The following is a 15813-nucleotide window of genomic DNA, read 5'->3' as shown; positions in this document are numbered from 1 at the left end:
CAGCAACTGCTGCCCCTCTCTGCCAATCCCTCCACTGGCTTCCACTAACCCAACGTATAAAATTCAAAATACTAACCACAGCTTACAAAGCCATCCACAACACTGCCCCTAGCTACATCACCAACCTCATCCACAGATACCACCCAAATCGCCCACTCCGCTCCTCCCATGATATCCTCCTCTCTAGCTCCCCCATCACCTCCTCCCACGCTCACCTCCAGGACTTCTCCAGAGCCTCTCCCATCCTCTGGAACTCCCTAAGACAGCATGTCCGGTCAGCACCCGCCCTGTCTGCCTTTAGGCGATCTTTGAAAACTCACTTCTTCAGGGAAGCCTACCCCACCTCCACCTAAGAACTGTACTTGAATCACCTCTGCCAGATCATCCCCCGCAGCTATCACCTTTTGTATCACCTCCCCCTTCCGTTAGATTGTAAGCTCCACGAGCAGGACCCTCCTATTCCTTCTGTACTGAAATGTACTGTAATTGTACTGTCTCCCTTATATTGTGAAGCGCTGCTCAAACTGTTGGCGCTATATAAATCCTGTATAATAATAATAATGATATACTGTATATATATCTATTTATTTGGTGCTCGGCATAAATGAGTACACCCCTTTTGAAAAGTAAGATGTTAATCAATATCTCAATGAACACAAGAACAATTTCCAAAATTTTGACAAAACTGAGTTTTATATAACATTTGTTTTTGTCATTACATGAAATTAAGGTTAATATTATAACTTGGAGTACAAAATCTTCAGTTTGACTCAAAGTAGTTGATCAAAAATGAATACACCCCACAACAAAAACTACTACATCTAGTATTTTGTATGACTTCCATAATTTGCAAGGACAGCACCAAGTCTTCTAGGCATGGAATGAACAAGTTGGAAACATATTTCAACATCTATCTTTTTCCATTCTTCAAAAACAACCTTTTTTAGAGCCTGGATGCTGGATGGAGAGTGATGCTCAACTTGTCTCTTCAGAATTGCCCATAGGTGTTCGATTGGGTTCAGATCAGGAGACATACTTGGCCACTGAATCCCTTTCATCCTGTTCATCTTCAGAAATGCAACAGTGTTTTGGATCATTGTCATGTCGGAAAAGTGCATGACGACCAATGGCATGGAGTGATGGTATCATCTTCTCTTTCAATATAGAGCAGTACAGAAACAATCACCCCAGTTTTTGAAATTGGAAGGAGTTTTCTTTGTTAAATAATGCCCTTTTATGATCAACTGTCTGCTGGACACCTGTTTAACAAAAATTCAACTAGAGGTGAGTCTAATTATTTATTTAATTAGGATTTTGTTGTCTAAAATGTAGTTTTGCTCCTAATACCTTCCTTGGGGTGTTTTTTTATCTTTTTTGCAACATGGTCTTGAATTAATTTGTTAGGAAAAATTTTTTTGTATGTTTGCAAAATAATAAATCTTGTTTGCAATCAATGGCCTGCATTTACGGGAGTATTTTGTAGTATAGTGTCCCATAGAAAATGTTGGTTCTGAAAGGAAAGTAAAGGTTTTCTGACAAATCTGTTGAGGTGTACTCACTTATGCTGAGCACTATATATATATATATATATATATATATATATATATATATATAAAACATATGTATGACTAAAGTGTATGTCTAGCATCCTATCCCCCCTAATGTGTGTAGGATGCCAGCAGCATGACTCTGAAGAGGCCCCTTCTAGAGAGAGCTAAATTTCTGAAGCTGGCCTCACCATATGTAACCTTCATGGACAAATGGGGCTGGAGCTGCTTCTTTTGAATTATAGGAGAGAAACTTTTGGCACACACTTATATGATGAGGAAGAGGCAGACACACAAATTCACACACACAATTTTTATCTCAAGAACATAATTATACTTTCTGATATTGTTTTATAGCCTGTATTATAATATGTTTTCTTGTAACCTTATGGTATTTTGTTATTAAATTTATTTTGAATTTTTGCACAAAAATTGGAAAGACATTTTCAGTTTGCATATATATCTCACCAATAAAAAGGTATTTCTGCAAGTTTACAGAATATCAAAATAACCTCATTCTTACACTGTCTATCAGTACTAATGGGTATCCTCCATGTCCTAGACCCCTGTACACCTCTGTGTTCCTCACACTTAATGTTACCCCTGGGTTACTATAAGGCCATCATCTCACTATTGTAAAATACCCCTCTCCTAGACAAAACCTGTAGGGGAAGCTTTACAGACTCAGGAGAGAGAGCGTAGTATATGATGTATTGCTGTCTTCTGTTGTCTTTTCCTTAGTGCAGTTTGGCTGCATGTTAGACTGAATATAAGGGGAGGTGGTGGCTTGGTACTTTTGATGAGCATGCAAATCTGTTATATCCATGTGAGTGCATACATGCTTTTAATAAATAAATATTTTATTGTGGTCTATACTATGAGTCCTTTTTTCCTTTTTTAAGCTAAGCTAAGACTAGTGTTATGCTGACTGTCAAATCCACTGAATGCCTCTAGAGCAGCGGTTCAAACCTGTGGGTCGTGACCCCTTTGGGGGTCGAACAACCCTATCACACATATTTCTGATGGTCTTAGGAACCGAGACACCACTCCTCTATCCGTCTCCAGGCGGATAGAATCTATATCTATATATATATATATACACATACATACATACATACATACATACATACATACATACATATATATATACAGTCATGGCCGAAATTGTTGGCACCCTTGATATTTTTCCTGAAAATCAAGTATTTCACACAAAAAAGGTATTGCATTAACACATGTTTTGCTATACACATGTTTATTCCCTTTGTATGTATTGGAACAAATATAAAACAGAGGCAGAAAAGCAAATATGACATAATGTCACACAAAACCCCAAAAATGGGCTGGACAAAAGTATTGGCACCCTTAACTTAATATTTGGTTGCACACCCTTTGGAAAACATAACTGAAATCAGTCGCTTCCTATAACCATCAATAAGCTTCTGACACCTCTCACCCGGAATTTTGGACCACTCTTCCTTTGCAAACAGCTCCAGGTCTCTCTTATTGGAAGGACACCTTTTCCCAACAGCAATTTTAAGATCTCTCCACAGGTGTTCAATGGGATTTAGATCTGGGCTCATTGCTGGCCACTTCAGAACTCTCCAGCGCTTCTTTGCCATCCATTTCTGAGTGCTTTTTGACGTATGTTTGGGGTCATTGTCCTGCTGGAAGACCCAGGATCTTGGACGCAAACCCAGCTTTCTGACACTGGGCCCTACAGTGCGACCCAAAATCCTTTGGTAATCCTCAGATTTCATGATGCCTTGCACACAGTCAAGGCACCCAGTGCCAGAGGCAGCAAAACAACCCCAAAACATCATTGAACCTCCACCATATTTTACCGTAGGTACTGTGTTTTGTTCTTTGTAGGCCTCATTCCGTTTTCGGTAAACAGTAGAATGATGTGCTTTACCGAAAAGCTCTATCTTGGTCTCATCTGTCCACAAGACGTTTTCCCAGAAGGCTTTTGGCTTACTCAAGTACATTTTGGCAAACTGTAGTCTTGCTTTTTTATGTCTCTGTGTCAGCAGTGGGGTCCTCCTGGGTCTCCTGCCATAGCGTTTCATTTCATTTAAATGTCGACGGATAGTTCGCGCTGACACTGATGCTCCCTGAGCCTGCAGGACAGCTTGAATGTCTTTGGAACATGTTTGGGGCTGCTTATCCACCATCCGGACTATTCTGCGTTGCAATCTTTCATCAATTTTCCTCATCCGTCCACGACCAGGGAGATTAGCTACAGTGCCATGGGTTGCAAACTTCTTGATAATGTTGCGCACTGTGGACAAAGGCAAATCTAGTTCTCTGGAGATGGACTTGTAACCTTGAGATTGTTGATATTTTGCCACAATTTTGGTTCTCAGGTCCTCAGACAGTTCTCGTCTCCTCTTTCTGTTGTCCATGCTTAGTGTGGCACAGACAGACACACAATGCAAAGGTTAAGTGAACGTCTCTCCTTTTTATCTGCTTTCAGGTGTGATTTCTATATTGCCCACACCTGTTACTTGCCCCAGGTGAGTTTACAGGAGCATCACATGCTTGTAACATTCTTATTTATCCGCAGTTGTGAAAGGGTGCCAATACTTTTGTCCAGCCCATTTTTGGAGGTTTGTGTGACATTATGTCGAATTTGCTTTCTTTCCTCCCTTTTTTTGTTTTGTCCCAATACACACAAAGGGAATAAACATGTGTATAGCAAAACATGTGTTAATGCAATACGTTTCGTGAGAAATACATGATTTCCTGGAGAAATATCAAGGGTGCCAACAATTTCGGCCATGACTGTATATATATATATATATATATATATATACAGCCCTGAACAACCCGACCGACCGACCCCATGAACTGCCTGAACGTGGCCGATGTCATGCCTGGATCACCCAACTAGATCAGGGGGCAGATCCAGGTTAGTGCCTACCCCATTGTACAGTGGGGGGGGCTCTCATTGTACCCCCCAGATAAATTATTATGGGGGGACAGATATATAATTTATGGGGGTGATAAATTAATATAGAGGGGGAGAAGGGCAGACAAACTATCATTTGGGGGGGCATTTTTCTAGGGATGAGGGGCAGATTATTTGGGGGTAATCATCGTTATTGGGGGCAGATGTATTTTTATGAGGGTAATAGGTCATTATAGGGGAGGGGGTAATCATCATTATATCATTATTGGGGGCAGATGTATTTTTATGGTAGTGATAGGTTATTATGGGGGGGGGGGTAATCATCATTATTGGGGGCAGATGTATTTTTATGGGGTGATAGGTCATTATAGAGGGGGGTGGGGTAATCATCATTATTGGGGGGCAGATGTATTTTTATGGGGGTGATAGGTCATTATAGAGGGGGGTGAGATAATCATCATTATTGGGGCCACTATTCAGTGCTCCTACTCCTTGACCTCTCTGCGGCCTTCGACACAGTTGACCACCCCCTCCTCCTCAAAATACTACACTCCCTCGGCCTCAGAGATTCTGCTTCTCTCCTGGCTCTCATCCTACCTGTCACAACGCTCTTTCAGCGTTACCTATAATGCTACCACCTCCCCCTCACGCCCACTCTGTTGGGGTCCCTCAAGGCTCTGTCCTTGGGCCCCTTCTCTTCTCCATCTACACCTCCTCCCTTGGCCAACTCATACACTCTCACGGCTTCAACTACCACCTCTATGCCGACGACACACAAATCTATCTCTCAACCCCCCACCTCACCCCCTCGGTCTCTGCCCGAATCACACACCTACTGAGCGACATATCAGATTGGATGTCGCTCCACTTCCTTAAACTGAATCTCTCCAAAACCGAGTTTCTTGTCTTCCCCCCAGCCCGAACCCCACCCCCCATTGACTTCTCCATCACATCCAACAACGCCAATATCAAACCCGCCCTGCAGGCCAGAGTACTTGGTGTCATTCTGGACTCCAACCTATCCTTCTAGCCCCAAGTCCAATCTTTAACAAACTCATGCAGACTCCACCTCCGCAACATCGCCAAAATACGCACGTTCCTAACCCCAGAAACCACTAAACAGCTCATCCACTCCCTCATCATATCACGACTCGACTACTGCAACTCCCTCCTCACTGGCCTGCCTCACCGCTGTCTATCCCCGCTTCAGTCGATCCTGAATACGGCTGCCAGACTCATTCACCTTTCCAACCGCTCCGTTTCCGCCACCCCCCTCTGCCAATCCCTCCACTGGCTTCCGATTGCGCAACGGATCAAATTTAAAATCCTAACACTGACGTACAAAGCTGTCCACCATACTGCCCCGAACTACATCACCGACCTAATATCCAAGTACCGCCCAGCACGCACACTCCGCTCCTCACACGACCTCCTTCTCTCTAGTTCCCTGGTCTCCTCCTCCCATGCCCGCCTCCAGGACTTTTCCAGGGTGTCACCCATCCTCTGGAACTCCCTTGCCCAACCCATCAGATTATCACCTACTCTCCTCTCCTTTAGGCGCACCCTGAAAACCCATCTCTTCAGGGAAGCCTACCCCCTGCTAACTTGACCGACCTCCTCCACTCTTCCTACCACTCCATCCCCCACAGCTATCTCCTCCTGTACCACTATCCCGTCCCTTCTAGATTGTAAGCTCGAAAGAGCAGGGCCCTCAATCCTCTCATGTTTTGCATTGTATTGGTATTGTTCTGTCACATGTTCTGTCCCCCTTTGTAATGTACAGCGCTGAGTGAACTATCGGCGCTTTATAAATACTGTATAATAATAATAATGTATTTTTATGGGGGTGATAAAAATATTTCACAATATATAATTACATATTGTTTTTGTGATTAATCATTATGTTTTAATTATGTTCAATTTGTAACAATGAAAATACATCCTGCATATCAGATATTTACATTACGATTCATAATAGTAGCAAAATTACAGTTATGAAGTAGCAACAAAAATAATTTTATGGTTGGGGGTCACCACAACATGAGGAACTGTATTAAAGGGTTGCGGCATTAGGCAGGTTGAGAACCACTGCTCTAGAGAGATCTACCTGCAGAAACTGATCCAGATCTCAGGCACTATAAGGCTCCTCTTGCCCTAAATTTAGGGCCCATCTGGGAGATGAGCATACACCCTTGGGGTTCTTTCAGTGGTGTTTCTCATGGAAGAGTCCAGTTTTGATATCACACTTTTTTTTTGTGATATTTTAATTGGATATTGCTGTTGATCTTTATACTGGGTCATTAATTCATGGACTATTTATGGCTTGTTGATCTGTTTACTGTTGCTCACTTTTCATTTGGATTTATATGCACATTTATGTTAAATATCATATATATTGTTCATATTTTTGATATGTACATGGTTATTTGACCCATATTCACAGAATAGCACTATTATTTATACATTTCTGATTTTCACATACACTCAGGGGTGGATTTACTAAAGATAAATATACTGTGCACTGCAAGTGCAGTTGCTTTAGATTCGAGGAGAAGCTCTGAAATGAAGTGAAGCTCTGCTGATTTCTTTCATCCAATCATGTGCAAGCAAAATTGCTGCTTTTTTTTTCCTTGCATGTTCCCCTCAGATCTAGAGCAACTGCACTTTTAGTGCACTTCCTGTCACACTTGGAGTGCACAGCCTATTTGCCTTTAGTAAATCAACCCCATAGTGTGCTTGCAGCTTGAGCTATTATCGTAGCAAAAACAAACTTCCACATAAAACTGATTTACATTTCTCTGCCCACTATCCAGAACAAGGAATAGTCCTCTTATTTTTGGGTTATACAGTATCTTAGACTGAAACATGTGAATAACGTCTGTGTAAGAAACTGTTAAATAATTACCAGCTTCATAAAGAAGAAAAAGAAATCACTTTTTTTACCTTCATTATTCCATTCCAATTATCTCCAGTAGAAACCTGGAAGAGAGTCAAGAAAGCCATCCCAAAGTTCTCAAAGGTGGCGTGGCGGCTCATTCCCTCACAAGGATGATCATCATCACAAACTGAAGAGTGAAGACAAGACATTAGCATCTCTTCAGAATAAGGTGTCATGAATGTGTGAAAAAACCCAAAACATTTCAAAGTGTTTTTTGTTTATGGGTCTAAATACAGGTGTATTGTTTTCAATGGGGTATTGTTTTAAAGGGTGTATTGCTTTCAAATCATAAACATGCACTGCTTTAAGATCTGTAAACCAAATCAAAAAATCTGCATCTGAGGACATGTTTTACTTACAAGTGTAAACACATACCAGATGAAAAAGTACATTCTGATATTGAAAAAAAACAGGAGGATATACAACTACACATTTAAGTATTTAAAAAAACATATCTAAAAGCATTTTACTGATCATTTATGCAGGAACTTTTGTTCCATAAAACACTTGCCTATATGATTAGTAAAGTTCTCACGGTCACGTGCATATAGCCTTACAAAAGAATCCTGCAGTCATAACATTTCTGAATGTTTAGAAAGTATACCCACCAAGTTTCCCAAACAGCTCCACTCCTAGAGCGGCATAAATAAAGAAGAGAAGCATGAAGAGAAGTCCCAGGTTTCCTACCTAAAACAAAAATGACAAGATTGAAAGAAACTTGGAAATTTTAGAAATCATATTAGAAATATGCAAGTTAATGTCCCTGCAAAACAAATGTTTCATCTTTTGGTAAATACTAGAGAGTTAAACCATCTGACAATTTCCAATATCTCTCATGGATCCCATTGTTGAGATACTGTATTTGTCCTTGAGTTGCTGGGTCTCATATCTGCTATGGCTGGTAGCACTCTGCTCAGGGACTGTAGGTCCAATGAGAATTGAGGATTGTCCAGGATTGGAGTTAAGGAGTCAGGGAGTTCAAAGTTTTATATATTTTATGCTAGAATTTAACCGTGTATACTACTAGGATAGCCTCATAATGCAGTTTAGTTCTATGTCTACTTATCAGTCCACGGAAGTGCTTCTGGTGTCAATGGGGTAAAAAAAAATTTAGTGGCCACCCATTGTGTGTGTAATTCATTATGGAACCAATCAATAATTCAGAAGAGTAACACTAATTATGATAAAGACTGAAACCTGGGAGGCATGTTCCTCCATATTCTACTCAAAAGGTTAGGGTTGTGCGGCTTCTTCTGAGATGTCTATTTTGCCAAAGAAATGTGTTGTTACTATAGTTACAGTACAAAGTTTATAAGGTTGAAAAAGGCACCAGTCCATCCAGTTCAACCTACTGTATGTGTGCATATGTGTGTATGATTTGTATTCTCCAAAAAGCCCTATATTTTATGCTTCCGGAGGAAGAAATCTAAGCTGTTTCCACTCTCAGCTAGTACCACTTCCTAGGGAAGAGAGTTCCACATTTCAATTGCTCTAACAGTAAAAGCCTTTATATGAGGATTCCATATCCAGTAAATGGAAGTAGAGGAGGTTTTTAAGAAGCATTGGCCAAGGATAGATCAGATGCTATGCCAACACCTGCCAACTGTTCCAAAATATATACAGTATATAGGGAGGCCCCAAACATTGCAGATAAATTAGTTAGGACTGTGACTGACCTGCTTAGTAGAAAAATTAACCTTTCTGGATAAAAAGGGATTTTTTGGTTGTGTTAGGTGCACAGGGTATAAGGTGAACAAACATAATGTGAACAGAAGAAACTGTTTTGTGTCCAGTAGTGATGGGAAAGAGTTTAGAATGAAGGATTTCACCACTTGCAATAACGCTCATGTTGTATATGATCTGCAGTGCCCTTGTGGTTCTACAGTATATAGGATGCACTAGAAGACTCCTAGAACACACATTACAGAGCAAATATACAGTATAATATTCAAACTTGTTATAACCAAAAAAAAAATATGTATCATTGCATTTTAAGAAAATACGTAATACCGATGCCACACTACAGGTTTGGAGGCTGGATCAAGTTGGGGGACACTGGAAAATAACTCATTGAATTAGGAAGATCTCGAAGAAAGAAACAAAATAGAATTTTTATTTATACCCTAAAAGATTTAACATTGAGCTAGATATAAATTGCTTTATTAGCGATTTACACAAGAGGATTTGAGACATACTGTATTTATTTGGTGTGTTTGGTGTTGTACTGTATATTGTGGAGTGAGTTGGCATATTTTCAGGGGATGGGCTGCTATTGTCCACCATTGTAGATAATATTGTAGGGCACATGTATCATTATGGATATGTGTGTATAACTTGCGAGCCACTAAAATAAAACTCCTCTGGATCGCTAACATATATCACATACTCTAACTGTGTATAAAAAAACCATATCACCAAAATGTTGCGCTCCCAATCTTCAACATACTAAATATTGATAACTTCAAATAAATATCCACACAAAAAAATATATCATACATAAAATAATAAATCCCAAATTAATAACTGATATAAAATCAAACAAAAAACAGTTCCAATTTTTCAAATAATAGTCCAAAGAAATTTTGATAACGTGATCCAAAAAACACCAATTGTGACTTTTCGTGAATCTTTATAACATTAAAGATGTGCGCTCTTCTCCTTGCAAGCCTAACAGATAGGCTTATTACACTTTTTGTTCACATAGATGGAACCTGCTACCATTTGCTGCAGCATGGAATGAATGTTGGATACCTCCTATGTACTCCACAATGCTTCTCTCCTTAAACACACGTTATCCCTGCAGGGATCTCTCCCTCCTTCAACTGCTCAGTATCTCCTGCTCACTCCTCTTAGATCAGTGGTTCTCAACCTTTCTAATGCCACGACCCCTTAATACAGTTCCTCATGTTGTGGTGACCCCCAACCATAAAATTATTTTCGTTGCTACTTCATAACTGTAATTTTGCAGTGGGAGGACAAGCGCCCCATCACTGATGTCAGTGGGATGAATAGTGTCCCATCGTTGGTATCAGTGGGAGGAATAGTGCCCCATCGTTGGTGTCAGTGGGAGGAATAGTGCCCCATCGTTGGTGTCAGTGGGAGGAATAGTGCCCCATCGTTGGTGTCAGTGGGAGGAATAGTGCCCCATCATTGGTGTCAGTGGGAGGAATAGTGTCCCATCATTGGTGTCAGTGGGAGGAATAGTGCCCCATCATTAGTGTCAGTGGGAGGAATAGTGCCCCATCATTGATGTCAGTGGGGGGAATAGTGCCCCATCATTGGTATCAGTGGGGGGAATAGTGCCCCATCATTGGTATCAGTGGGAGGAATAGTGCCCCATCATTGGTGTCAGTGGGAGGAATAGTGCCCCATCATTGGCGTCAGTGGAAGGAATAGTGCCCCATCATTGGCGTCAGTGGGAGGAATAGTGCCCCATCATTGGCGTCAGTGGGAGGAATAGTGCCCCATCATTGGCGTCAGTGGGAGGAATAGTGCCCCATCATTGGCGTCAGTGGGAGGAATAGTGCCCCATCATTGGCGTCAGTGGGAGGAATAGTGCCCCATCATTGGCGTCAGTGGGAGGAATAGTGCCCCATCATTGGCGTCAGTGGGAGGAATAGTGCCCCATCATTGGCGTCAGTGGGAGGAATAGTGCCCCATCATTGGCGTCAGTGGGAGGAATAGTGCCCCATCATTGGCGTCAGTGGGAGGAATAGTGCCCCATCATTGGCGTCAGTGGGAGGAATAGTGCCCCATCATTGGCGTCAGTGGGAGGAATAGTGCCCCATCATTGGCGTCAGTGGGAGGAATAGTGCCCCATCATTGGCGTCAGTGGGAGGAATAGTGCCCCATCATTGGCATCAGTGGGAGGAATAGTGCCCCATCATTGGCATCAGTGGGAGGAATAGTGCCCCATCATTGGCATCAGTGGGGGGAATAGTGCCCCATCATTGGCGTCAGTGGGAGGAATAGTGCCCCATCATTGGCGTCAGTGGGAGGAATAGTGCCCCATCATTGGCGTCAGTGGGAGGAATAGTGCCCCATCATTGGCGTCAGTGGGGGGAGGAATAGTGCCCCATCATTGGCGTCAGTGGGGGGAGGAATAGTGCCCCATCATTGGCGTCAGTGGGGGGAGGAATAGTGCCCCATCGTTGGCGTCAGTGGGGGGAGGAATAGTGCCCCATCGTTGGCGTCAGTGGGGGGAGGAATAGTGCCCCATCGTTGGCGTCAGTGGGGGGAGGAATAGTGCCCCATCGTTGGCGTCAGTGGGGGGAGGAATAGTGCCCCATCGTTGGTGTCAGTGGGGGGAGGAATAGTGCCCCATCGTTGGTGTCAGTGGGGGGAGGAATAGTGCCCCATCGTTGGTGTCAGTGGGGGGAGGAATAGTGCCCCATCGTTGGTGTCAGTGGGGGGAGGAATAGTGCCCCATCGTTGGTGTCAGTGGGGGGAGGAATAGTGCCCCATCGTTGGTGTCAGTGGGGGGAGGAATAGTGCCCCATCGTTGGTGTCAGTGGGGGGAGGAATAGTGCCCCATCGTTGGTGTCAGTGGGGGGAGGAATAGTGCCCCATCGTTGGTGTCAGTGGGGGGAGGAATAGTGCCCCATCGTTGGTGTCAGTGGGGGGAGGAATAGTGCCCCATCGTTGGTGTCAGTGGGGGGAGGAATAGTGCCCCATCGTTGGTGTCAGTGGGGGGAGGAATAGTGCCCCATCGTTGGTGTCAGTGGGGGGAGGAATAGTGCCCCATCGTTGGTATTAGTGACACCAATGATGGGGCACTATTCCTCCCACTGACACCAATGATACTTACCTTGCTGACCCCTGCTCCAGCCTGGGCTCGCTCTCTCCCTCTCCCATCTACAGCCTGCATACCTGGCTGCAGCAGCAAAATTTGCACTTACCTGTCAGCTGTCTTCCTTCTCTGGCCGCTCTCTTCACTCGGTCCTGCAGCTCCCTCGATCATCTTTGATCTACGCGCGCTGCCGCTCGGCTCCTCCTCTCCAAGCTCCACCTCCTCGCCGGTGATTGGCCGCCTGTGTGCCTCTCCTGAGCTACAGTTCCGGTGGCCAATCAGCGGCGAGGAGGCGGTGACAGGGGCAGCATATCATCCCGCCCACACATCGCCGGAGACGGGAGCGGTGTCTCGGTTCCTAAGACCATCGGAAATATGTGTTTTCCGATGGTCTTAGGCGACCCCTGGGAAATGGTCGTTCGACCCCCAGGTTGAGAACCGCTGTCTTAGATGTTCCTCAGTGTCATGGAGCAAAAAGAAATGTGAACATAGTGCTATAGCCTTATAAAACTTTCCTTTATTTAAATGCTCAATAAATGCACTCACATTGTGTATAACTAAAAAGCACTTTTGTATTAAAATCCTCTGCCTGTGTGTGCTGCACAGCGTGTATACTTGCCGTTTGCCCTCTAGTGCCGAGTAACATCGTAGCCCTACCCCTACACGTTACGCCATAGGTCACGTGGCTTCATCAGGGGGTTGTGATTGGACAGTCACTACACTCATACAGCTTTATATATCCCATCTCTGCCATTTTCCTGGAGAAGATATGGGAGCGGCCATCTTTTTGGGGCCAAAAATCATTTCTAACAGCACAGGAAATATCATCGTTTTATACTTTTGTTTCAATGATATGAATACTACTTATCACTCGACCATATAGATACAAAAGCGGTATCTTACGGCTCACACAGGCTGAATATCTCAATGAACAACACATAATCACATTTAATTAAAAAAACAATATTTAAAATTGTTAAAAAATATATTAAAAAATATAAACAATAAATAATAACATACACCATTAATTCTAATGCAGTTGGTTTTAAAACTACTGAACTTAATTTAAAAAAATTATCTTAATTGAATCCCAATGTTAATAATATACTAAATCTAGGGACAATCCCTCACAATCTCAATTTAAATAATAATTAGTTAACTAATGGCCCTCTTTACCATATTAACCCATATTGCATAAAGGACACTATAAAATGAAACCTGCTCATACAGATAGCCCTAATCTTATTTATAAATCACTAATAAAACATGATAGATCAAAATCTTTATTCAATCCTTCTGGTGCTAAACTCCCTAATTCATATATCCATAATTATTCTTTTTCACTAATTTCCCTTATTAAATTGTCACCCCTCCAATGTGGGGTATGTTTAAACTCAACCCAAAATTCAACCTTTGTCTAGTTCTCGGTTATGGTATTTACGGAAATGTAAAGATAAATGATGATACTTGAAACCAATACTGATGTTGTGTATATTCTCTTTTATACATCTCCCCCTCATTGCTATCATCTCCCTACTACTGCTCTCATCACCCCCCCAAAATGACTCTTCTACTCCTCCTTCTCATTTTCCTCTCCTCCATTCCCAAAATCCATTCACTTTATCCCTCTGCTCCTCCTAAACATTTGTATATTGTGTCCTCACTGCTTCCTTCGCCCCTCTATGGCACCCACCACCTCCTCCTATTACTCCACTCTCACACTGACCCGAACGCCTCCACTAGGAGTTTCTCACGCTCCTGCACATCCCGTTCCCATGCCACCTTTCTCACCCTTCTCCTCCTCCTAGCCGCGGGGGACATCTCCCCGAATCCTGGCCCTCTACCACCTCCCTCACCCGCACAACACCCTCCTGCCTCCACGTCCTACCGCAACCCCCAGAACCTAGTATCGGTCCCCCTGCTCCCTAAAATCTCCCCCCCCGTTTTCATGTGCACTCCTGAACGCCCGATCGGTGTGCAACAAGCTTACCGCCATCCACGACCTCTTTGTTTCCCGCTCCCTCAACTTCCTAGCGATCACGGAAACCTGGATCCAGCCCACTGACTCTACCTCCCCTGCTGCACTCTCCTATGGAGGTCTCACCTGGACCCACTTACCCAGACCTAACGGTCGTAAAGGTGGTGGGGTTGGTCTGCTCCTGTCACCGCAGACCACCTTCCGAGTCCTCCCAAACCCCCCCTCCCTATCCTTCTCCTCCTTCGAGGCCCACTGCGTCAGACTATTCTCCCCAACCCCCCTGAAGATTGCTGTGATATACCGGCCTCCTGGATCCATACCCCGCTTCCTGGATGACTTTTCCTCCTGGCTACCCTTCTTCCTCTCCTCTGAGCTACCCACCATCATCCTTGGGGATTTCAACATCCCTGTCAACCTTGACAACCCGGACACATCCCGTCTCCTCCACTTAACCTCCTCCTTTGCACTTGCACAGTGCATACAATCCACCACCCACTCCTACAGTAATATTTTTGATCTTGTCTTCTCCAACCACTGCGCTCCCCACAACCTCACTAACACCCCCTTTCCTCTCTCTGACCACAACCTGATTACCTTCTCTATCTCCTCGTCCTCCAACGCCTACCCCTCCAAATGTCACACTACTACCAGCCGTAACCTCCGCAACCTTAACCCTGCCCCCCTCCACTCTGCAGCTGATCAACTCCATGACAGCATCCTCCCCCTGTCCTGCCCCGACTTGGCCATGAATGCCTACAACAACGCGCTGTCAACAGCCCTTGACTCACTAGCGCCTTTAACCACACGCAACATCAGACCCCGACCGCTCCAGCCCTGGCAGACTGATCACACCAAAACCCTCAAACGACACAGTCGTGCCCTGGAGCAACTATGGCGCAAAACAAAATCCCAACAAGCCTTCACCCGCTACAAATCTGCCTTCCGCACCTACACCTCCTCCCTCCACGCAGCCAAACAAGCCTACCTCCTGACCCTCATCAAGACCCTCTCCTCCAACCCTCGCCGACTCTTCTCCACCTTCAACTCTCTACTCTCTCCACCCCCACCTCCACCCAGCACCTCACTCACCGCCCTTGAGATTGCCAATCACTTCAAAAACAAGATTGACACAATTCGCAAGGACATTGCCGCAACTCACACACCCTCTCAACCCGTCCCCTCTCACACAGCTACCCCCTCATCCCCCCTCCCCCTCGACATTACCCGCAGGGACTTCGTTGCTTCTCAAACTCCCTCCAACCCCGTTCCCCCTCACTCAGCTACCCCCTCATCACCCCTCTCCCACGGCCCCACCACTGCTCTGACCTCCACTTCCACCCCACCCTACATTCCTCATACTGAAGCTCCCCCAACACTCCACACCTTTGACCTTACTACCATCGAGGAAGTCTCCAAGATCCTCTCCGATGCCCGCCTCACCACCTGCCCCCTCGACCCTATCCCCTCACAATTCCTACGACCTCCCTCCCCCTCCATCCTACGCTCCCTCACCCACATCTTTAATCTCTCCCTCTCCTCCGGCACTTTCCCCTCCCCACTGAAGCATGCACACATCACCCCCATACTTAAAAAGCCCTCCCTGGACCCCAATGACCCGAACAACCTCAGACCCATCTCCCTGCTCCCATGTAC

General features: G+C 44.4%; 1 protein-coding gene across 3 annotated transcripts in view; it reads right to left on the bottom strand.

Moving 5' to 3' along the window:
- Positions 1-15813, bottom strand: part of CACNA1I (calcium voltage-gated channel subunit alpha1 I) — a 1904325-nt gene that overhangs the window by 259354 nt on the left and 1629158 nt on the right. For all 3 annotated transcript variants that reach the window (XM_089683626.1, XM_089683627.1, XM_089683628.1), the window contains exons 28-29: positions 8002-8080; positions 7399-7520 (exon numbers count right to left, since the gene is read on the bottom strand). In XM_089683626.1, the coding sequence (XP_089539752.1) occupies positions 7399-7520; positions 8002-8080 (201 nt within the window). The remainder of the gene's footprint in view (positions 1-7398; positions 7521-8001; positions 8081-15813) is intronic.

The sequence above is a fragment of the Staurois parvus genome, unplaced genomic scaffold, assembly GCF_062004578.1.
Source record: "Staurois parvus isolate SC_StPar_1 unplaced genomic scaffold, SC_StPar_1.0 ptg000316l, whole genome shotgun sequence".
Lineage (NCBI taxonomy): Eukaryota > Metazoa > Chordata > Amphibia > Anura > Ranidae > Staurois > Staurois parvus.
This window is presented reverse-complemented; position numbering and strand designations above follow the sequence as displayed.